Source organism: Besnoitia besnoiti, chromosome V (genome assembly GCF_002563875.1).
Source record: "Besnoitia besnoiti strain Bb-Ger1 chromosome V, whole genome shotgun sequence".
NCBI lineage: Eukaryota > Apicomplexa > Conoidasida > Eucoccidiorida > Sarcocystidae > Besnoitia > Besnoitia besnoiti.
This window is the reverse complement of record NC_042360.1, coordinates 1,429,504-1,452,990: the sequence shown is the minus strand read 5'-3', so window position 1 is coordinate 1,452,990 and position 23,487 is coordinate 1,429,504. Positions and strand designations below refer to the sequence as shown.

Below are 23,487 nucleotides of genomic sequence, written 5' to 3'. Positions count from 1 at the left end.
CTCTTACTATTACGCCTCTGCCACACCGCTTGCCTCTCGTTCTCTCTCGAGAACAAGAAACTCCCTGACGTTTCCCCGGGCCCCAATTCGAGTTCTTCCCCTCTCTCCTCGCAGCAGCATCCCGTGTGTCCGAGGGTACCCGCGACCGAATTATGGCAAGTGTGAGCAACATCTGGAGCATAAGAGTCGTCAATATAGCGAATCCTGGGGGAGCGAAACCCACCGTGTGGTATGAGAGCACGGCATCCCCGTATTCCCGCCTTCCCATCGTTGCGGCGCCGTTGCCCCTGACTTGCTGCTCAAGGAAAACTGAAGAGATAAATCCTGACGCTTCGCCTTCCGTACCGCCAAACGTATACTGGGCGGTCAGCAAGAAGGTGACGATCCCTGCCAGAGGACAGCCCCGGGGGGTATGGTACCGCGAGGCAGCGGCGCATGTGGCGGTAAACCATGTGGAAGAGGCAAAACACCGCCTCCCTCCTCGCCCTCCCCTCTGTTTACAATAACCGGCCGCACTGACTCTGTGACAGTGTCTACGATTCCCCCACACATTCATACAACAAACCAGTACCGCCGTCCATTGTACCCCTAATCTCCGGCAACGCCCCAGTCATGTGACGACCCGGCCTGGGAGTAATCTCAGCAGCGTCGCTATCTCCCTTCTTGACATATCAAAATCTCTGTGGTGGCAAACCCCTGCCACTCTTTCATCACCTGTTCAGTTCTCACTCCCGGCACCCATGCCGAAGATGTGTGGCGAGAGTCAAGTCAATCTTCGTTCCCGCCGCGCTTTCTCCAGGGCCTCTTTCGCCATTCGCACGTACGCAGGTTCTCGAGGCGGAGAGGCAAGAACTCCAAGACGATCCTGTAATTGGTCCGCATCCAGTCCAGTCCAATGGGGCACCCGCTGCCCCATGGAATCCACTTGCTGCCACGCGGCACCGCTACCTCTCTGTCGATAGGCTTCATTCAATAAGAAATACACGGTCTCAGTTGATGGTGAGCCTTTTCGTTCTGCGACGTCTGCTATTTCCTCTAGCTCCACCACCTCCGGCGCCAACTGTCGTCGCAGCCGCTGATGCGCAGGATGAAAACGAAGCCAGAACTCTCTCGCTTCAGACATGCGCCCTTCTCCTATCGCCTCGTCTACATGTGCTGAAGCAAGCTGAGACGCATCCACACGCGGGATGCTTTGTTCGAAATCTCTAATTGCCTTGGCTGTGTCTTGAGTCGCCTCGGACGCAGCCTGTGCCTGTGATCCTAGCACGTCAGCGATCTGCTCATAAACGGCGATTTCTTCCTCGCATTCTCTGCGGCCTGAGCCGAAAACAGTTTCCATTTCGCTTCGTGCATGCGCCACGCGCCGCATCACTTCCCCTCGCTCCTGCTTGAGGCGACGGGCGACCCGGTCTGCTACCTCATACCTACCGCGTAAGTATGCGTCGGCCTTTCCCATGTCTCTCAGCCGACGCCAGTTTTTCACGATACTCATGATCAAGTATCCCCCCACGAGTGCCGCTGCGGCGGCGCCCATCCCGTATAGCCACCGTGGAGACAAGTCCCTACTTGTGAGTTGCCTCTTCTTCATTCGACGAGCGAGACCTCGCCGCCCAGTCCCAGTCACGTGGTCGAGTGGCGGCTTAGCCGTAGAAACCAACTTGTACGGCTCCTCCTCTGGTTCCTCGCCACTCAGAGAATTCGCCTCTCCATGACTCAAGGCCATGGGCTGATGCACCTCGTTTTCAGACATCGACTCTGTGGCAGTAGTTGGGGGCTGATGCGTTCCAGTCACTCCGCACATGAAAAAACATGCGTGAGCTGTCAGAGCTAGCACGCTGGACGGAACCAGGTGACGCATTGTGACCGATGGAGGGTAAAACTTGTTATCCCCCTAACTCCACGAAACGCATCGTGACAATTCCCGCCATGTAATCATCAATAATAATGCATTATTGGACACAACGAGAACGGCGCTCCCATTTCACTGAATCCGAAAGCTCGTCTCTATTCGCCATGCGGGGATGACGGCGTTTCTCCCTCTCCCGCTGCAGAGACGCTGCGAAACGCTTTCTACTCGGCCCTTGAGCGGTTCCACGCGCTCCCTCCTGTTGGTGTCTTGGGCGCCCAGTGGGGCGAAGAACTACATCCAATTCTTTCGCAGGACCTGGGAAGATGCCTGACAAAGGCATCGGTCGTCGCCGTGACAAGAAGCACAGGTAACAGCGACTCTGTCTTCTGTTGGCCGCTCTTGGTGGCCTTTAAGGGATGATGTGTTTCCTATGCGGTGTGCTACCGTATGAAGATTAGTCAATGCGATATAGGTTTGGGCGATGATTTACCAACAGCCGTTACACGAGACCAGCTTCGCTGTGACAAACTCCAGGGCGTGCAGCATGGTTTTCAGGCAGTCTTTACACGCTTATGGGATTTGCTACTAGTTAAAGCAACAAGTCGCCCTAAAATGTGGTGCCCTTTCGCATGAGCGCAGGCCAGTCTGTTGCGATTTGCTGCGGTTCTACATCTCTCGCGATGCCCAGGGCGGAAGCAGCAACATTTTTTGACACTGCCGTCCTCAAGCACCCGCCGTAGAAGGGGTGACGCAGAAGAAGCTGTGATAGTCATGCAGTGAGTACGTCAAAGCGAGGGCGAGAATGGTTTCGCTTTTCACGCTTGTCGACGCTGCGCCATGTACTCACAGCTCGAGGATTCCCGGTCACGGCCCGGAAGGATTCAGAGAGAAGTGTGGTCGGACCCGAGTCGCCGAATGCACTGCACGACGCTTCTGCAGGTAGTAAAGTCGCATCACCAACGAGGTCTGTGCAATGCCTTTGGCACATGGACACAGACAGACAACTCACAGTTGTGACTGGAGAAAAAACACTGTTGCAATCTATAGGTCCTTTTTTTGCCTATGGACCTCATAGGATCGCATACGAAAGTTTTTCCTAGGCGCCACATTACTAAGCATCAGCTGCGATGGAATATCGATTTTTTGACAGGGACACGGTTAGTTCTGAAGTGGTGAGCAGCTTCCTTATTCACACACATGCGACTAACAGCAAACAACGTAGCGGCCTCCTTCTGGTCAGATACCGCGCAGCGGGGGTGGCGACACCAGCGCGTGCCGCGGCGTCGTCTCTCGCAGGCGATATTATTTTTGTTCGTTTCCTGGCCTGTGAGGCCAGCGGAGGTGGCGCTGCCGATGCGGACGCAAATGCAGCTGCTTAGCAGAAGATGCGGAAGCTGCAGCTCTTATCTCGAGGAAGATGAGACGCTCCCACTTCACAACTTCTATACAGTCCGCTGCTGTTCGCGTACGTCAGGTAGCTGTGGGATTATTTCTACAGTGCTCCGCTGCTTTCTGGAAACGGCCTTGAAGCTGTTCCGTTCTGTGTCTGATTCGCTCTGCACCCAGCCCTGGAATCGTGATGCGAGTGGTGAGAGTAGTCTAACGGCGACAAGGGGCAGTCGACAGGGGCCCGTGTCAGGTCACTCGACCCATCTCAAACAGTGAGGGGGGATCCGTATGTGCGGGCCTCGCTTTGCAAGTGAAAAGTCCGATCGTGTGCGTCTGGTATCAGGCGAGTGAGTTTTCTAACGTCTGTCTCCCGTTCAGCACTTCTGGTACCCGTGCCTGTGTAGTGTGTATATATTTGTATCGGGCAAGGGAGAGTGCGATTCCTGATTTTCCGTTTATCAGAGGAAATGCTCACTGGAGCGGGTAATCATCTCGGGCACAGAGGTGGATGCTCTAGGCGGGACCGGGAGGGGGCCCACACGGGACTTGGTGGGTGTGCCGCGAAGAGCTTTCGGCTCTGTTCCCACCCTATCTCCGGGGTATACTTTACTTCATGTTCAGGCTGAACGTGTTTAGCGTCCTGACTGAAGCCACAGAAAACGTGAGGCGTTTTTACCAAGTTGAGCCAATTTGAAAGGTGGAGTGCCATGGAAACCATTGTGAGCCTGTGCGCCCAGCAGGCACACAGCAGCTATCAGAGCAGGCGCGTTTTTTGAACTGTTGGGTCCACCGTTTACCGGAATGAAGACCCTCTTAAACAGCGGCTGTTTCTGAAAACTTTCTATGCGGTGATCTCGATGCGCATTCGATCTGAATGAGCTTCCTTGAGACGTTCGGTGTCAACTGTAAACTACAACGCATGAACTAGACGATAGTCCGTTTTACCGTTTCTTTGGGTCTCGTGAGTGTGCCTCCTCGGCCCAGGTTGCTGCGGACCTCGCCCATCTCACACAGATGCGTGAAATCTCCGGCTGTTCAGCACTTCAAAGTTGCATGCCTTTTCTGCCATCATCGTTTTTGTGATGCGCTTTGATTAGCCTCCTTCACAGCTCCTGTTGTAAGTGTATCTGCATGTTTTCTACGACTGTTCATTAAATACTGCGCCCGCCTTTCGGTATATTCTGCTGCGCACGCTTTACGAATGGTGCGGTGCCGAATTTTAGGGGCACGCCCTGAGGACAGTAGGGTTGAAAGACGCTGCGCCGGCCGTGGAGCACGGACAAGGACGTATACGCCTCGGCACACTTCTTTTGAACCCGCCATTCCTACGTCCAAAGCTGTTATCACTCTGCCGCATCAGACCTGGTTGGTCGGACTGCAACGCCCTTATTGCATGTCGCTTTTTCGTCCCGCGACTCCACCACAAGCATATCGCTTGAGATCGTTTATCTGGCGTCTCCACAAGCCTACTCGTCCTCGCTATGGCTAAGCAGCTACCGTCGGAGTCTTCCTCAAATGGAGTCAGCAGGTATCACAACGCATCACCATCTGACCAGGCCAGTGCCCGTGAATTGCATCGGCTAGTAACGGAAGCCGCAGGCACCCGCTTAGTCAACGTGACAGTGAACTTGACGCTGAATGACCACGAGATGAACAGCTCTGCCACGCACGCTCCATTGAAACTGGAAGAGGGCGTCTCCGCCGACGAGGCAGGAACGGCCAGATTTATCTCTGTTCCAGGCACCAACGTTATTTCCCCAGAGTCTGCAACCGTTGCAATTCTCGAAGGCCTTGTTGTTGCCCTGGAACGTGAAAAAGCATTAGATGGCGCCGGCACTCCTCCGCTCCCTCGTGCGCGGGGGACTGCTTCTCAACGGCGAGCAAGGTTTTCCACAAAGAAGAAGGAACTGCACCGAAGCTGGACCGCCGCCGCAAGCAGACTTCTCGTCGGTGTGGCGATGGCAGTTATCGTGACCACCTCTCTAAGAAAATTTGCACTGTGTATGAACGATGACGTCGCCGATAACGTCATCTTTAATGAGGCCAGCGATGGGAACCTGCCTGACATATCCCCGCATGTTTTCCACTTCGGCGATTTCCCTAGATTTCAACCGCGCATTGTTCCACTCCTACCCTTAGAAGATGGGGAAGAGAATTCAGGAACCGCGCAGGGCTACGAAAAAGATTTTCTGCATGCAGAATCAATCGATGACTTCAAGAAACGAGAAGCGAGATTCCGTCAAAGATATTGCTCACGGTTTGCCGTTGTGAGCACCGAAACAGCTGGTTTTTCGGCTCGCGTGCCCGAGTCCATGGTTACAGCCTCCCCTATGCAGAATCATCCTGAGACAACGGGTTTTTTTGGGATTCCAGTTACCCGCCGCAGCCTATGGAGGAATCTTGTTCAGATAAAAGAAGGATCGTCAGACCCTCTGAGCGTAGTCCTGGACCTAATTATTCTGGGGGCCTTGCTTCTTTCGCTCGTTCGGTATACAGAGGCCGACCATGGTACACCGGCTGTGCCGCCGTCTCTCGATTCCCCTGCAGTCAGCGCTTCTCCAGGCATGAAGGACAAACAAGAAAAATGAGGGCCTGAGAGGCAAGAGGAATTCCCACAGCAGTGTTGCCGGGTACCTGCACGCGTTTGTGCACTCCATGATAGGACAGAGGATTCGTACCTGGAGGCTTGCGATTGCTGCCAGTGTGGCCTACCCTCTTCATGCTGCCTTGATTTTGTTCATACACAACTCAGAGACAGCTCACGAAAGCTTGCCGACTGCGCAGTGCAGTTGTCCCGTGTACGACCTCTGCATGAGGGCCCGTACCTGCAACACTTACTCGACTGCAGTTTACGGTCACGCCTGTTGGGCAGGCGGGCAGTTCACGCCTGCTGATTCTCTTCGTTTGTCACATGTTGCTAGAAACGGGGTTCTCGGGGGATACTCAGCGCACCGCGCTGCCTCTCATCCTGCGCGACACCACGCCCGAAGATCGGCAGTCCCCGAGGGCTGACTGACAGGTGCGTAGAGGTCGGAGAGAGTCGTCTCTTAAGCCTGCCATGACCTCTCGATTGCTGTGTCGCCGCCGGAGGGACTGGCACGAAGCCACATCTCAGTTGTGGATCGAGTCAATATCTAGGGAAAGGCCGAGACATGAAGCTGTATCCACCGTTCTGCCCTGCAGGCATGCGCATTCAAAACGTACCGGCCATGCCGCGGCAAGCGCTCGCCTGCGTGCATTGTTTCTGGCCCTGTAGTTTCCTGTGAGCAAGTAGATTTCTAGCCACAGGGGCAGTTGCAGGTTTTGTCTTGGGACCACTTGAGTGTCGGGGCTATGGCAGCTTGGCCGGTCCAGAGTCGGATGCGTTGTCAGGCAACACCGGGTCTGGGCACATCCTGCACGATACACCGCGTTTGTTTCGTTTAGCTTAGACATGGCGATCGTGGTCGCCCCCACCAAATAGCGGCCCAAAGAAAGGAAAAAGGGTCTGCCAGTAAGGTAGCCCCTCGGCACATTTGTCTCCGGCTTCTTTCCATGTTCGACATCAAATGTACCAGGCGCCTCTCCAGTGAAGGGCCGGCGGCAGCAGCATTGATTGCCACGAAGGCACCCAGGTTTTCATCGGTCATCATCTCATTGGTCGAGGCTGGTATGAGTAACACTGCCCCTACAGGTTCTCATTCGAGATTATCGGCTAGCCACAAATCGCGTATCACGATGAGGTTCGTTCCTCAATACTGCAGATTCACGTGCCAGACGCTGCATACCGGGTGAATGCTCAGGCGAGCGGTGATACAGATAAATACCCGCGTACTCGGAGCACCATCCAAGCAAGCCTGCCTATGTATCGCATCGGGATTGCTGTGTCGATGGTCATGAATGAGAGGATATCGCAGTCCTCGTTAACCCTTGACGACTTGGTTCTATCCTGTTTTATCCACACCGCTCAGCGAAATCGGGGGAGCGAGCAGAAAGTGCACATTATCACGACCAGTTCAGCGTGTCAAGCGCGGCTCAACTGAGGCGGCGCCGCAGCTGCGACGCATCCGCTGAGCGTACGCCCAGGTTCAAACTCAGCAATTCCAGAACACGGAATGCTAGTGCAAGTCTTTTCCATGGAAACGACGGCACTCATGCAACGGTAAACAATATGTGTGTACGAAGGAGATTGAGCAGGCACACACTGTTCATCGCTTATGTCTGAATATATCATGAAGTGCGAAGCGTGAACTTCACCTCACGGCCTGCCTCCCGGGCTCTCTGCTCCACGCATCGGCAAATTGCATTGTTCAGCATCACCGCATCAGCTGTCCTCTCAGCCTTTCAAGGGAGTCAGCCGCTCCCTGTCTCGTGCTGTAACAACCCTCCCCCTCACCCCAGTATTCTGCGCCCCAGCCGCACATCCTTCAGCTTAGAACTCTTGTGCCCTTTTGGATCTTCGTACCACAGCGCTGGCCTCCGATGTTCGGCGTCGGTGTCACCTTCATGGGGCTCGAGACGCAGCCGCACATCCAGTTTCGTGGCCCCCGCGCAGCAACCCCTGTCGCTCGTTCTGCGCGCCCTCCTGTCCGCGATGCAGCTCGTCTGGCGCATGCTGAAGGAGCCACTGCATGACGCGACGAAGGATCATTTCGCCATCGGGTTCGGATGGAAGGGAATGATGTAAATCTAAGCCATGGAGCTGCGGGTCGGCGTATGCCCGTACTTTCTCCAGTAGTGAGGCTTCCACATTGCACTCGACATACAAATTCTTCGGTAGAACGCGCGGCCCTTCGGGTTCAGTGGCAACGCTTTGAACACCGGAAGACGCAGAGTGGAATGGCCACGCCACCTCCTGCAGAGAAAACGCGCCACTTGCTTCGTTTTTTGAGTCGCCTGCGGATGGACGGGAGTCCACCGACGTTGACATGGCGAGCGACTGGCTCACGCGGCACGCTCGGGGGCTGCGGTCACTTTCAGTTGCCACCCTCGAGCCCTCTTCGTCATAGGAGAGCAGAGCCCTCCTCCTCGGCTGCGCGTGCGAGGCTTCTCCGCCGTCCACGGTCGTTTCCCTATCCTCGTGCTTTTCGTCGCCCAGGGCGTCGACTCCCATCTCGCCTGGGCTCCGCTCCGGCACCGGGGCTCTGTCCCCTGTCTTCAGCTGAGGGCACTCCTCAGCACTTCCACACTCCTCGATCTCTTTACCTCGTCGGCTCGTCGTTTCTACTTCCGCCGGTTGTTCCTTGTCAAGTCTCTCAACCTCGCGTTCTTCGCCTTCAGTCGAGGTGACTGCCTCAGGGAGCGTCCTCTGCAGCTCGTGGGTGCAGTCCCCCGCCCTGCCTTGGCTCTCCGCCTCCTCGCTTCGAGGCTCCTTCCCGCCCGACCCGTCTTTCGGCGCCCTTGCCAGTTCTCGGGGCTGTTCCTGCGAGTGGGGCTTCGGAGACTCACTCTCTTGATAATGTACCCCGTTCTGCTGCCTCTCGGTTTGCTGTTCGGCGCATTCTCTCACGCCGCCTCCACGGCACTCGCTGCCGTGTACAGCCTCGCGCTCATCAGCACTGCCATGCCCCTGGCCCGCCCCTTGGCGCGCATGCAGTAACGCAGCTTCCTGTTCAAGCGCCGTGGCCGCCGGGGTAGCCAGCAGCACGTCCTCCGCCTCGTATATGCCTACAGATCGCCCCTGGCTGTCGTTTGCGAGCCTCGAAGGGCACCGAGCCTTTCCGGCTGCGGGCGAGCCAGCCACGTGCGCGTTTACGGCCAAGAAGATTTTATCGCTGACCCTGTCGACTCCGTGAAAGAACCGCAGACTGCCCTCCAGACCGCAGGTGTCGTCCAAAAGATTATGGATGATGAGCAGGGCTCCGCAGGTGGTCTCCGATACTAGCGAGAGGCACTCCGGCTGAAGAATTGCTTCAGTGCCCTCAAACATTTCTCTGACCATGCGGACGCGCGAGCCGCCCTTGTACGTGTATTTGTCTCTCTGCATGTAGGCCTCCAAGTATGGATACTGCAAATTCGGGTGCGGCCGGGAAACAACCATGTTTGGCGTCCACTCCGCCAGGCGGCCGAGGACAGGACGGTAGATATGATACTTCGATGCAGCCTTAACGAAGGAGAGGTCGAGCATGGGAGAAAGAAGAACGCAGCCAGACACGCTGCCGAAAGTGGGCGACGGCCGAGAGGCACCGACAGAAGGCGAAGAATCACGCGTTTCTGGCGTCTTTCCCGAAAAGCCGGGGAGGGGAGGGAGGGGGGCATTCAGGTCACATACCGACGAGAGCGAGGCGAGAGCCTTAGCGTCGCCAAGAAGTTGAACGGTCCTTGCCGCGACCCATCCGCCCAGAGAAAGCCCTACGAGGAAGACCGGCACATTGCCGTCCTCATCGACTCCCCTGTCGCGTTCGTGGGCGTGGTCTTCCCGTGTGGCGTCGGTCGCCTTCGTCTCGTGACCTGGAGTCGCCGCTTCCTTTGCTGTCTCGGCATCTGCTCGTTTATCCCCTTCGGAATGACTGTCCCCTGAGTTCGTCTCTCTTCCGCATCCTTGGCTGCAGTGGTGTCTATACACCGCGCGGAGGTACTGGCAGCGGCGCCGCACGATGGCAGTGAACTGAATGACATCGAGTGCAAAGTCATCCAGACGGTTTACACTGGCCCGCTTCCCCTGCCACCCTTGCGAAAAGCCGTGGCCCTGGAAGTCCATGGCCGCGACGATGAATCCTGCTTTGTTCAGTGCTTCCACCCAGCTCCCTCGATAGTGGATGTGCCACGCTGCAGAGGCGTGCTGGTCTGAGAGCGCCTCACTCAGGTGCCCTGTGTCGCCGTCTCCGTTTCCACTTTCTTCAGCATGGATGCTCAACTTCGACGGCACCCGTCTATCCACCTCGTCCTGAGTTCGCCGAGAGGCCCCATCCTCCGCTGTCTTTCCCTTTCCAGGCTTGTTTTCCGCGCATGCGTTTGCACCTGACACAGCCGAGCCCCCATGCCCCGCTGTCGCGGGCGTGCGACGCTGCTGGGCCTCCCCCGTTGAGAATTTCGAGGAGGCCGATCGAGGCGCGGAGGCAGTCGAATGGATTCCGTAGCCGACGACTGTGGGGTCCCTGCGTGCATGGTCGTGCGGCAACTGCTTGGAGAGCCAGGCTAGGCGAGAATGATTGCAGTACCCATGGAGCAGGATGACGACGCCTCGGCAAGCCGAGGCAGCGTCGGCCTTGTCAAGCAAAACCTGATCCAGCGGCGGGCCGGCCGGCGAGGCACTCGGCGCCGATTTCGTGAACGACGCGCCGCCGCTCGCCGAGAAGGCGCGCTGAAAGGCGCATGCAGTCGCGCCAGAGCGAGACGCGAAATAACTCACAGCGGTGCTGGCGGCTCGCTGCTGCTCCCTCTGCAGTTTGTCTTGACCGGAGAACGGCGACACCGGCCTGTCTGCCTTCGCAGGAGAGGCTGCCCGAGCATGCGATGCGGACCCGTTGCGCAGAAGAGCCGAGGCGCCGCCAGCGGCGTCCGCCAGCGTCGGGTCGCCTCTGCTGTGGTTCTTTATCGCAGGATACCATATGTATGTATGAATGTGGAGACCTTGCAAGTTCACAAAGGAGCCGTGCTCGGGTTTGTTGTCGTAGGGGAACTCGACCCCGTCGGTTATGGGCGCCACAAGAGACATAAATCGGCACGCCTCGTCCCGCTCAGCCGTCTCCCACCCTTCACGCGCAGCAGACAACGTTGTGGAGTAGTCGTCCAGCGCCGCAGGCTTCCTGTTGCTGCCCTGGAGATTCCCCATGGGGGAAGCTCTTCACCGCTGAACAAGGCGGCCGACCAAGGAACGCCGGAGAGAGCGCCGCGCACAGACTTGAACACTCGTACCCCCCACACGCAGCCTGCGTACAGTCGGAGGGCTGAAGCTACGAAAAGCCGATCGAAAACTGGCCAAAAAGGGCCGGAAAACAAACAAAATAGGGGGGTGAAAATGCAAAAAGCAGACAGCTACCCGCGGCTCTGCGCCTTGCAGTCGAAGCGAGACCTGGCCGCGCAGTTAGGCAGCGGCCCTCCAGGTATTCGGGGCATAGACACAAATTAAGGAATGTCAGATGCTAGGAACAGGTTTAATGACCGGGATACTGCGCCTCCTCTGGAATGCCCCGTGGCGTCGCGCCAGTAAATGCTAGAGAAGCCAGCTGCTGAGGAAGGCGGTAAATACGAAAAAAGGCAAAACGAATTGCCCGAGCAAAAAAGTTGTGGCAATCGAGACACGCATCACGCCGCACAACTAGCGGCAAGGAGACGAAAAACGAAAATGCGGTCAAGTCTCTCAGTCGCGAGAGCCTACAGCTCCTATGCGAAACAGCGTACGAAGGCCAGAAAGTTGCACCAAAGAATCACGACGTTCTGGCGGAGAAAAACGCTAGCAAGTGCTCGCTGGAGGAACCCTACGGACGCCAGTCGAATCCGGCCCTCAGTTCGTCCCCAACGCTCACTTCAGCATTTGTCTTGGTACGTACGAATTTGCAAATCAGCGCCAGCGTTCCAAGACCGCGATACGTGTGGAAGACACACACCCGTGTCCTCCTCGTGAGCTCGTGCGAGGAGACACTGCTCGTCGCTCGAGATCTTGTTGCTGACGGCTGTAGGCCTTCTTGCTCCTGCAGAGGAAGGGAGGGCCGATGAACATATCGAGAATGCGTTCCTTCCGAAATCCTGCCTAGAGACGTCGTTCGTTCAATAGTTTCATCGACTCGCAGAGTTCCGGCAACGGGGTCCCTTCGCTGCGCCGCCCTTCTCGCATGCCGCGCAGGACCCGCATGCATTCGAGGCCGAAGACCGCGCGAAGAGAAACGGGCTCGCCAGCAACCTGCCCACCAACAAAGTGCGCAAGATATAGAAGGCGAGGTTTTCCGCGAGTCGTCTAGTGTTTCCTAGTCTTCCGTGTATCTCGGCGCCGTCGTCACTGACGCAAATTTCATTTCTCTGTCGCCTGATCGAGTCCTCTGGCGAGGGCCGGGGACCGCCGCGCGCGCGCGACAGCATCGGTGACCGTGTCGTGGCTCATCTCGTCTTTCGGGAACCCCTTTCCTCTATTTTTCCGCACGCAGAGTTGGCAGGGTTTGTTGATTCTGTAGGCGGATTATCTCTGTATCTTTTGATTCGCCTCTTTTCTTTGCATGATTGTTTTAAAGTCGTGTGTTGCTGCTGCCGCGGGGTGTGCGGACGTGTCTGGTCCCGCGCTGTTATGTTTGCTTGTCTTCCGGCATCTGAAGCCACGTGTATGTCTGCAGAGTCATTGCTCACAAGCGAAGAATATGCTGCTGACCCAGAACCACCCATGTGTTCGTTCGCCACCCACGTCTCCCTGGACCCTCTCAGGCTCGCGCAGGGAGCCGTCAGTGTCGTCTGTTTTTTCGCTTCCCGCAGGAGCGGCGAGTATTTGCGTGTGATATATAGGCTCAGATACACTCTAGAACCCCGAAGGCACTGATTCACCAGCGCCAGCCTTCTTCGGGACTCTGACACATTGAGCAAGGAGGCCTTTCCCCCCGCCTGCCACCTCGTCCAAGTGTCTGGGGGGCTCTCGCTTGCTCATCGGAACTCGAAAAATGCCGGAAAGAGAGAGCAACTGGCGAGGTTGACGTGAGGCGCGTTTGGACACGCTCAAGCACACAGCTTTTCCGCGAGTGCGCCGGCCCCAAAGTGCAGTCCTCATTTCGCAGATGCTCCCACCATGAGGTCTCTATTTGTTTGTTGTCTCACTCTGCCTCTCTGTGCAACGTTGGCTGCGGGTTTCCTGCGAACTTCCCACAGCTCGGCGCTCTCTCCGCGCGCACCCGCAGTCGGCTCGCCGTCGGAGACTGTGGTAGCTCCTCCCTCTGTCTCTCCCCAGTTCTCTTCGTTTTCCTCTTTCGAGCTCGTTTCGCCGTCTCACTCGCCTCCGCCCTCTCCAGGCTTTGTCTCAGTCTCTTCGTTCCTGTCTCAGTCGTCGCACTCTCCTGCCCCGGCAGCTTCGTCGCCGCTGCGCCCTCTGCGCCGGCGCGCGGCCAGCTCTGCTGAAGAGGCCCTATCTCCTCATGGAGGCCGCCAGGCACTCTTTGCTGAATGCTGCGGCTCCAGAGGGAGCACGTGCGCCCCAATAGCGAATGCGGCTGCCGCTGGCGACCTCGGGAACGCAGCGCCGAGCGGAAAGAAGGGCGGAGTCACTCCTCGCGTCGGCGAAACAACCGCAGGGCCTCGGCCCGACTGGTTCCACGTGCCCGCCCCGCAGGCCGCTGCCCGCGGCGCTGAGGAGTCGCGCTACCAGCAGCTGCAGAGGCAAATCCGCGGCCTGCAACTTCACACGGTGAGACGAGGCAGACGGCGCAGAGGTGGGGAGGACTCAGAGGCGGTGCAGTGCCCGTGCGTCGAAGCGGAAACTTGAGATGCAACAGACGTGGAAGCTTGCGAAAGGAAGGCGTCGCAGAAACGCGGCTGTGTAGACGTTCGAAGTGGCTGTGTGTCCGCGTTGGTGCCTTCCGCGGGTGGCGAGTCAGACCGCTCGCGCATCGCACGGCTCTCTTCTCGGCTGTTGCGCTTCTTTTGACGCGAACGTTGTCAAGCGTCCGGCTGCACCTTTTGCAGGTATGCGAGGAAGCCAAGTGCCCAAACATCGGCGAGTGTTGGAACGGGGGCACTGCGACGCTCATTCTTCTGGGCGACACGTGCACGCGAGGCTGTCGCTTCTGCGCGATCAAAACGTCCAGCAAGCCCCCCCCACCCGATCCGCAAGAGCCCGAAAAAGTTGCCGACGCCGTTGCCAAGTGGGATATCGACTACGTCGTCATGACCAGCGTCGACAGGTGAGGCCTCGCGCACGTGGTTGCGACACCAGAAAGAGGGGAAAACCCCGAAGAGTCGCAGCGAACAGCACAACCAGATAGACGAAGCGATGTCTGACATACGGCAGCCGCCGTGTGGTAGGCGTCCGTCGCGGGGGGAGGAAACGTGCATCAGTGGATGGCGCTCTGGAAAAACACGCTGAAGAGAAAGCCTGGCCTCGGGCCAGTTTCCAGAGGCCACGATACGCAGCTCGGATGGCGTGTATTCAGCCTCAGACAGAGTGAGCATCCGTTTCCAACGTGCACATCGACGCCCAGTCCCACCCTCGGACCGGAGAAAACATTTAGTTGCGCTCTGTTTTTGTGAAACGAGCATCGCTGCCCCACTCACTCTGCGGTCCTGTCAGTGGCTGGACAGAAAAGTGGGCCCTGAGTGCCGGCATTTGGCATTCTTATGTGGTTTTTTGCAGAGACGACATGCCTGACGGCGGTGCCGCGCACTTCGCTCGAACAGTTCAGCTGGTGAAGAAAGTCAAGCCTTCGATGCTCGTCGAGTGCTTGGTCTCCGACTTCCAGGGGATGGAAGGGGTGAGTCTTGACTGCTCGCCAGTGTGCTTCCGACTGCCACCTCGTTTGCAGTTTCCTCGGGGTGGAGCCGCTGTGCTGCCTTCGGCTTGCAAAAGTCCACTGAAGATGAAACCGACATCCAGAGTAGGATGCAGAAGAAGCCTCGCCTCCGTTTTCAGGACCACGTGCTGCGCGTAGTCTGACCACCGGCACTCAGGCTACCCGTAGGGAGACAGCAGGTCAATACTCGATCGCATTAAATATCTGGTATTAGATTTTTTTCGCTGTCGTCGTGCAGCACTTGTTCGTTTGCCGCTCTCCGGTATGCTTTCAGCCTTTTAGCTTTTTTCCTGCACGGGTTCTGCGTAGGTCTTCCACATTGGTGTGGCGACAACTGCAGCGGATACCTCATTCTTGTCGAGGCTTCCTGATCAGTTTGGAACGAGCGGCACTGTTTTTCCCTCTCTTTCTGTGTTGCTACAGTCCGTTCGCACGCTTGCTCAGTCCGGACTAGATGTCTACGCCCACAATATCGAGACGGTTCGCCGTTTGACGCCATACGTTCGCGACAAGCGAGCAAAATACGACCAGTCCCTGCGGGTGCTTCAGGCTGCGAAAAAGTTCAATCCCTCAGTGTTCACAAAATCGTCGATAATGGTGGGTCTGGGGGAAACCGAAGAAGAAGTCGTTGAGACTCTCCGGGATCTCCGAGCTCACAACGTCGATGTCGTGACCCTGGGCCAGTACCTGCGGCCCACGAAACAACAGCTGGGGGTCGTTGAGTATGTCACTCCCGAGAAGTTTCGACGCTACCAAGAGCTTGCGGAAGGCATGGGATTCAAATACGTTGCAAGCGGCCCTCTGGTGCGGTCCTCATATAAGGCCGGTGAATATTTCATGAAGCATCTGATTGATGACGCGAGGAAGAAGGGCTACGGCGACACGGTGAAAGAGGTCAAGCTCGAGGCCGACGTAGGCACGCTCAAAGGGGAGACAACCACATTCGGGGCAGAATGACGATAGTGAGGGGAATCGTACGGGAGAGTTTCTCCTTCCGGTTAGTCGTGTTTCTTACGCCCAAACATTGTCGGGAGAAGTGAATCAACAGACGCGTTGCATGCTGCAGTGTATTTTAAGCGCTTGCACGTTGCTGTTTTCCCGATGCTGTAAGGCGTCTGGTCCTTGGACACACCCACACAAGCCGGGGGCCGATGCGGATCCAATATAGGTCGTCTCCGGGGGGATACGAATACAGGGTACTCCGCACACGCCTAATAGCGCTGTGCTTTCAAGCAGTCTGAGTATTGGTTTGTATAGAGTCGTTTATGTTCACGTCGTTTCGTGTGAACCTGCAGTCAAACACATCTGAGGTGCGAACAAGAAGCACTGGCGAGTGCTCGTGCTTTCTCCTTCAGCCCGCAGTGGGCCGGTCATTTGCATGCGGCACACTTCTCGCGTTGGCTTTCTCTTTAGTCTACGGGTTTTCTGTGTCGAGACAAGAAGCACGGACAGGCCATCACGGGTATTGGGCACTGGCACAGCCGCAAACTATAGCGGTACCCATTCCAGAGCGTGGCCGATAGCATGGAGACGGATGCAATGGCAGTGCTGTGGAACTCGGTTGTGCCGTGTGCTGTCCAAACTCATTTAGTGACCCCCGCGCGAGCTTTGGGCTCCTGCGAAGTTTGCTAGTCTCATACCTCTATGACGTTTGTGTTAGCTTCCCTAGCTGCCTGGGCGGCCGCAGACTGCTAGTTGCAAAAACGGCTTTTGCACGGTCGGCACTCAGCAGGATAGGCAGTATTGTGGCTTTCAGCGGTATTCCGCATCCAACAACAGATCTGGCATACAGTATGTGTTAGGTACCGTTAAGCTATCGAATCTCTCGGGACGCGACGGCTTCGACGGAGTCGATCTGTCATATATGTTTGCAGCGGGCGCACATTCTCCGTCAAATACGTCTCCGGCGACAACTCTGGCACCGGAAGAAGAGCACAGACGTGCACCAGAAACAGGTTTCAACGCCGTTTCAAATATGCGTTGTTGTGCTGCTGCAGCGCCTGTAACGACTGTCCGTCCACAACGTAGGTGCGGGGGACATATGCGGGGCCGAACTCAAACCTCGCCACTTTAGACTCCGTACGAGAGGGCAGTTTCAATCCTCGGGGCTGCGGTGCGCGAGCGGGTTTTGCGACTTCATATCGCTGTTGAAGGTTTGCGACTCGGCCCCGCTCCACGGGTAGCCGACTGAAGTAATCCGAACGCATCTCTCCTTAAATTCAGTGACCATAGAAATTCGACATATCGCCACATTTAAGATGTGGAGACTCATCACCCAAATTTCACTATTACAGAGCGCCATTGTTTGCGTGGTGGCGCAAAACATACTGTTTTGGGGTCTCACCGGTAGAAGGAAACGGCTCTCCCTCCACCCCGGATAGCGCTGGCGACTGGGCGGGCCCCAGGAGTCAACCTTTGTGTGTGCAGGTTTTGGGAATGTGCAGGAGGCTTCCGGTGCTGCATTCGTTACCATCGCTTGGGGATACTCCGGCTGACAAACCAACTTCTCCAACTTAGCTATCTGTGCCTCCTCTGTGTGTAACCTCTAATAACAGGACTAGAGTGCGCTGTCTGAGCAGGTGTCGTCTTACAAAAAAGTAGACTGAGGTTGACGCACTCGCCCCGAACTGGTGGGCAACAGCAGAATCGCTGTGCAGGCTCGGCAAGTCGTTCAACAATATGGGCACACAAGCAGGGAGCGCCACGGCTGGCTTGATCGCGAAAAACAAGCCGAAGGGCACTAATATGGTGAAAAAACGTGAGATCGAGAAAAAGATCAGCCAGGAACGGAACGTTGATCCAGCTGTAACTAGCAAATCCGGGCGAACGAAAGTAACTCAGGCAACGAATACACGCAGGGAGGATCAGCATGGAATGAGTTTCTCAGACCGAAATGGGCAAACTAAAAGTGCCACGATCGCGTTGGATCATGTGGCAGGGAGCGCTCAGTTGCCATCGGACAAACCGTTTGTTTTGCTCCTCGTATAAGAAAAGAAATGCAACAGGCCGTAGCCATGCCATTGCGCAAATTCGAGGAGAAGTTCCGTCATATCGAGCAGGCGGAACTTTAAACAGCAAGACGGCGCCCGCCTCGACCTTGAGCAGATTGTTCTCCATCAAACAAAAGCAGAGGTGCTGACAGAGATATCTATATTAAGGAGCGTGCGAGAGGCGTCTTCAACTGCGGGGGAAGAACCGGTGCGTTTCGCCACGTCAGCGGCAGAGACTCGCAAGTGTATTGTGGGCTGTCTGCAAACGCGAAGACAGTGGTTGCAGTGGTCGTGCAGATCATAAATTCCTTAACCTCAGCCATCCGCCTATCACGATAACAGACGAACAAGATGAGGACCATAGTGGGCAAGGTGAATTAAAAGTTGTAGGGCTTCCACGCGTGAACGGTAGACACCAGCAGGAGACGGCAAGCGCCATGCTGACGCTCCTCACTGGAGCTAGTGGTGCGCCAGAGGGACGCGAGGAGCAATGCAAAGTAACAAACAGCCTGCTCCCATTACGCCTTCTCGATTGCACCTACAATAGAAATGGACCGAACTCCGTGATACACTCCAAGGTCGTTGACTGTTATCGTGTAGTATCTTGGCATCTGACGAACTGACAACATGCCAGGATGGACACTGCGCCCTGCATCGCTTCCTTCCCTACTGAATGAATGAAAGGGTATACGAAGAAGTTCACTAGGGGTCGCAAGAACTCCTCAGTTCTTCCCGATCGGACGAACATGACCTCCTCAAGGCAACCTCATCTGCTAGCAGCACACGACCACTTGACTCTCCGGTAACTCAAGACGAGGATGGGCAGAACGCAGCACAACGCGGCGAAGTGTCGACACCAGTAAACGTAGAAGAAAGAGCAAGCAGCGGAGGGATTGCACCGGATCGTGGTCCTGTCAACTATTACTCGAGGGTTGGCTCCGGTTCAACCCCCTCTCTCAAGGCGACAACGCTGATGAATTGAGCACAGAAACGGATAATCACTACAACACTCCTGAGATGACATTACATATCCAAAGGGAAGGCAACAGAGACGAAGAATTCGGAACTGGGGTGATGCCGGATCATTTCGTAAGAGCCTGCTACACAGACGAAGGCACCAGCACCCCTTTCTAAGGAGACGAAAGTGAACCAAGTCGCCCACAACCAGAAAAACATATTACCGAAGAAACAGGCAATACAGTCGCCGAGGAAGCGGTAACGATCCCAGGCTTCGACGAAGTCGGAACCGGACAAGAGAAGACAACTACGCGTCCAAGCCAGCACACAACTGCCAAAACGTGGAACGCAGCTGACGGAGGACCCGCTGGCGGTTTCTCAGAGAACCTGGCACCTTACCCTGCCTTGAATCTGACAGAGACCTATGCTCCACTTTCAAATAAGTCCACGCTCCTGTGGAAGCAAGAAGAGAGTTCTCCGAGTCATGGTTTTCCCCTTTTGTGGTACTCACCGGAACCTCCGTGCCTTGAGAGAATGAGGAAGTGCGCCCGGTCGCCCGAGCAGTCTGAGGACACCGGCTTTCGCCAGCGACCGGGAAACCGCCAGTGCTCGGGAGTCCCTCCTTCCAATTTCAAGCATGTGGGGAGTTCAGGCGTACATATTCCCGCTGCTCACGATGGAGGTTTTGAGCAAGCGTTGCTGAAAGAAAAGAGACATACGGGTTCACGCTGTTGGGACGGTGGTACTGCTTTTGAGGGGCAGACCGCGCTCTCAAGCATCCTGGGCTGCAGATCAACAGAATCTCAGACGAGTCAAACAGCCCACGTTGATGTGCTCAGCAAAGCAGCGTCTCGTGCCGCCTTTTTGGCTGTGGCTGTATGACGTTAGGATGACAGTTTACTACGATCACTTTTTATATCAAGGCAGGCAGCACGCAAAGGGCACGGATCCGAATGCAAATCTACTTGACACTGAGTCTCAGATAAAGGCCACTGCAACCGCGAAAGCCAAACAATTATCATCGACCCCTTATCAAGCCAGATATGCGGTTCTTTACGAGACCTGTTTATTGCAGAGCCGGCTGGGCCATTCGTTCACTGAAAACCCGCGAGGTGGTAGTCTATCGTGCCCATCTTATGGACCAACCCACTATGCCGATGGTAACAACTCGTCCCGCAGCTGCTGCAGTAAACTGGACAGAGTTGAAACTCAGAATGACAAGTGCCAGATTCCACTACCCGCGTCAGAGTTTTCCCATTTCCTGGAAACAGAGTGTTCCTGGACCGAGTGGAGCTCGCTGCCGAGGCGACGGTTTTCCCTCCACGCCGGGTCCCACGAACGGCTGCAACGCGTGTCGAAGCACCCCTTCATTCCAGTGGGGCTGTAAGGGAGGCCCTGGTTGTTCATGCGCCACCCCAAATGACCTGCACTGGCTCCCGGATTACAACTCACTACCCAGCCTACCAGCCTCACCCCAACGCTGTTTTGCAATCGGTCATCAAATGATACCTCCAAATCGTCGTCAGGCTTGTGTGTACGATGGCAGTACACTTCTTCCGTTTTGTCGCACTGCAACCAAATTCACAGCTTCCGTTGATCTCCACCAGTGACAGTTTCCGGCTTCAAATGGAGGGCCGCCCACACCCCCATGTGTCACTCGTAGAGAGTGCGTGTACAACAACACGGTCCAGATGATCCAGGAAAAAAGCGACAAAGATGCTGGTAGTCGATATCCGTGTGGATCTGAGGATGGAACACACATGTTGCTCCCGTCGTGCGCTGCTTCGTCGCCGCATTGTCCACCAGATAGACTAGCACCAACTGGCTGGTGTTGATTGTGATTCCTCGTCTGACCGGCTGGCTGGAGTAAACATGGTAACCCGTCCGATTCTTTTGTTCCACTCCGTACAAGTAGCATACCATGAGGCCAGCACAACTTTCGCTGCTGTGTCCCCAGACACTCGTGCAAGTCTAGATCCTGTGCTAATAAGAGTCGGGTTTCCTGCGCGTGTCTCCGTGGCACAATTCTACCATTCTGTCTTGTTCGCGCGTGCGCACTTTAGGCTTGACGAGGAGCGCAAGAAGCGACATCTCCAAAGGCCTGGACAAGATGCTATGAGGCAAAAATAGCCGTTAATTCGAAAGCTGTGGGCGCGAAAATAATTCTGCAGCCTTGCCAGCTTCGGTTTTGGCTCCCAGCTGAAAATGATTGCCACGCACGAACAACCGGATGAGAGAAGCGGAAATACACGGCAGCAGCAGCAGCCCTAGAACTCCGCTTCACATTTCCTTTATACCGCACAAAGTACTGACTAACCCGTGAGTGGCGAGGTCATGTGACGTAATAACCCAAATTGGATACGGAACGGCGTTGAGATCTGGGCTGTCTTACCAAAGAAAGCGCCCGCCAGCGTAGATGCTGGGCTCCAGCGAACTCCCCACTGCCACTGCCCACGGCCATCGAGACAGCCTCGAAAACAGATTGACGACACCGATTTTCTCTCTAGTTTCGTGTGAGTTCTTTCACGACTCCCGCACGTCCAGAGCCGCGGCAACTGCATCTTTTGCCGGTACTGCGTGCCAGTCTGCAGACGGCGGTCGCCTTACGCCCATTTTTTGCACCCAAGCGTTTCTGTAAACGTGCAGGGGGCGGGATGATAGGGGGTGGCATCAGCCCCGTGCATCCTCGTCTCCGCGGCCCCTTCACTGGGGAAGGCTTGGCAGTTGCGTTTTTACGCAAGGTTGCATGAGCGATCCCGCGCTTTTTTGCCCAGACGAGGGATGTCGGTTGTGTGCGGCCCTCTATGTCTCCAATTTCTGTCAAGCCCGCTTTTCGGTTGGTCCGTTAGTGGTCATTTGCATCCCTGTGCTGTCGGTTGTCGCCGTCGGTCTTTTGTCTTCCTCTCTGAATCTTGTAAAGAATTTTGTGTAGCTCTCTTTTCCGTCAAGCACAATACAATGGTGGTTCCTGATTTCGGAAACCTCAAGAGTGACATCGGCGTGGGGAAGCTGAATGAATATTTGGCGACCCGGTCGTACATCTCGGGCTATCACGCCACTCAGGACGATGTTACCATTTTCTCGAAGTTGCTCGGAGCTCCCAATGCGACCAAGTTCGTTGATGCGAATCGGTGGTACCGCCACATCGCCCACTTCTCTGCCATCCAGAAGGGTGCGTGGCCCCGGGGTGAACTCAAGGCGGAGAAGCCCAAGCAGGAGGATGACGATGATGACATCGATCTCTTCGGTAAGTCAGGTCGTCAAAACAGCTCCCGATCCGTGACCAGTTTCTACGGTGACCACGGTGACCGTTGTTGCTTGCTGCCTTCGCACGATAATCGGGGGAACGCAGCTTGCAGCAAGCTGATGTTGGGATCGTACTCGGTAGTCGTGCTTCTGTAACTACTTTGTAATGATGGAATCCGGCAGTTTCTGCGGATTCACGTGTGACGAGTTTTTTAGCAATACTACTGACTGCACAGAGGCTTTGCGACTGCCCCTGACCGACATGTTATTCCTGAGGAAACATGCGTCTTTTCTGTTTTTTGAAATCGCCCGCGAGTTTTTCATATGTTCCCAGCTTCCTCTGTACATGCTGGATTGACACTGGAGGAATGGAGGTGCTGTCACCGTATGGAATGTGCTTGTCCCAACGCAGGCGATGACGACAAGGAGGCGGTGAAGAAGCTCGCCGAGTCCAAGAAGAAGGAAGCAGCAGGCAAGAAGAAGAAGGAGGTCATCAACAAATCCTCTCTGGTCATTGAAGTGAAACCCGCCGATGCGGAAACCAGCCTCGACGAGATCAGCAAGCTGTGCAAGGAGATCAAGATCGAGGGTGTCACATGGGGAGAGGCCGTCAAGAAGGTCCCCGTTGCCTTCGGTCTCTACAAGCTGCAGGTGCGTCGCCGCAAGCGAGCCGGAACAGACAGTTAGGGCTAAGGTAGCGGGCACTGTTTGCACTAGGTCTTTCTGGCGGGCCTTGCAATCTGCCGTGGACCGGCTTCGTGGTCGTTGGGGGATAGGCAACTCTGGGGAAGCCGGGACTCAGCACGGGACGACGCTTGAATCGCTACCGCGTTTGCTATGCATGCACGACGATGACTGCAGCGTGTGTAATCTGGGCGTGATGAACTCATGTGTGCATGTTTTTTGTGTATTCTCAGCTGTGCTGCACTATTCTGGATGACGTGGTCAACACGAACGAAATCGTCGACCAGATCGAGGCCCTTGGCATGACACCCGAGCAGCTCGAGAAGCTGAAGAAGCGTCAGGAGGGCGAGGAGGAGGAGGATGAAGAGGAAGAAGACGACGAGACCTATGGGCTCGTCCAGTCGGCAGAGATTGTTTCGTTCAACAAGCTCTAAATTTGGCGAACAACTCTGGCTTGCAGAATGTGTGATGTTACTTAGCTGGTTCCCACCAATCAATGCTTCTACAGCGAAATATCGCGCCATGCCTGGTTTGTTTTCTGCTGAGTTAGTAAACGACTTTGTATTTCTCCTTCTGTAATAAAGCAAGCTATACACAGTCCGCGAGACATCACGTGATTCATCGATTTGCGTTGTCTGGCGACAGCATCTTGGGACTTTTGCCAGTCAGGACACCGACGCGCCACAGCTATATAGATCCAGTTAGCTACAGTTATACAGGTGCAAGGCTTGCTGCGCTGCAGCGGAGAACCGTCTCTGGGGGTTTTTAGAGCTGGGAGTGTATCAGACAGAGGTTCCCCCCACACGAAGCGTGTTCAGAAACCCAAGACGTCTGGTCACATTGGTAATTGAGAAATGTTCTGTGACTCGAGTTAGACACGTATGGATGACGCTGCCACGAGAAGCACCGACTACATTCGTTGAGCTTCTGGCACTGCAGGGCCAAGCGTCACCGACTCGAATCCCGGAAG

At 55.8% G+C, this 23,487-nt stretch overlaps 5 protein-coding genes across 5 annotated transcripts; 3 read left to right on the top strand and 2 right to left on the bottom strand.

Moving 5' to 3' along the window:
• Window positions 1-763: 763 nt before the first annotated feature.
• On the bottom strand, window positions 764-1,858 carry BESB_060230 (uncharacterized protein; the record flags this gene model as incomplete). The annotated part of the gene is made up of 1 exon (XM_029364437.1): window positions 764-1,858. The coding sequence occupies one exon, from the start codon at window positions 1,856-1,858 to the stop codon at window positions 764-766; it is 1,095 nt and encodes a 364-aa protein (XP_029219145.1).
• Window positions 1,859-4,719: 2,861 nt separating this feature from the next.
• On the top strand, window positions 4,720-5,826 carry BESB_060220 (uncharacterized protein; the record flags this gene model as incomplete). The annotated part of the gene is made up of 1 exon (XM_029364436.1): window positions 4,720-5,826. One exon carries the CDS (start codon window positions 4,720-4,722, stop codon window positions 5,824-5,826), a length of 1,107 nt encoding a protein of 368 aa, XP_029219144.1.
• Window positions 5,827-7,721: 1,895 nt separating this feature from the next.
• On the bottom strand, window positions 7,722-10,991 carry BESB_060210 (uncharacterized protein; the record flags this gene model as incomplete). The annotated part of the gene is made up of 1 exon (XM_029364435.1): window positions 7,722-10,991. One exon carries the CDS (start codon window positions 10,989-10,991, stop codon window positions 7,722-7,724), a length of 3,270 nt encoding a protein of 1,089 aa, XP_029219143.1.
• Window positions 10,992-12,926: 1,935 nt separating this feature from the next.
• BESB_060200 (lipoic acid synthase LIPA) lies at window positions 12,927-15,597 on the top strand (the record flags this gene model as incomplete). Its single annotated transcript, XM_029364434.1, has 4 exons — window positions 12,927-13,538; window positions 13,817-14,034; window positions 14,484-14,601; window positions 15,064-15,597. The coding sequence occupies 4 exons, from the start codon at window positions 12,927-12,929 to the stop codon at window positions 15,595-15,597; spliced, it is 1,482 nt and encodes a 493-aa protein (XP_029219142.1).
• Window positions 15,598-21,545: 5,948 nt separating this feature from the next.
• BESB_060190 (EF-1 guanine nucleotide exchange domain-containing protein) lies at window positions 21,546-22,951 on the top strand (the record flags this gene model as incomplete). The annotated part of the gene is made up of 3 exons (XM_029364433.1): window positions 21,546-21,843; window positions 22,246-22,484; window positions 22,751-22,951. The coding sequence occupies 3 exons, from the start codon at window positions 21,546-21,548 to the stop codon at window positions 22,949-22,951; spliced, it is 738 nt and encodes a 245-aa protein (XP_029219141.1).
• Between the last annotated feature and the right edge of the window lie 536 nt (window positions 22,952-23,487).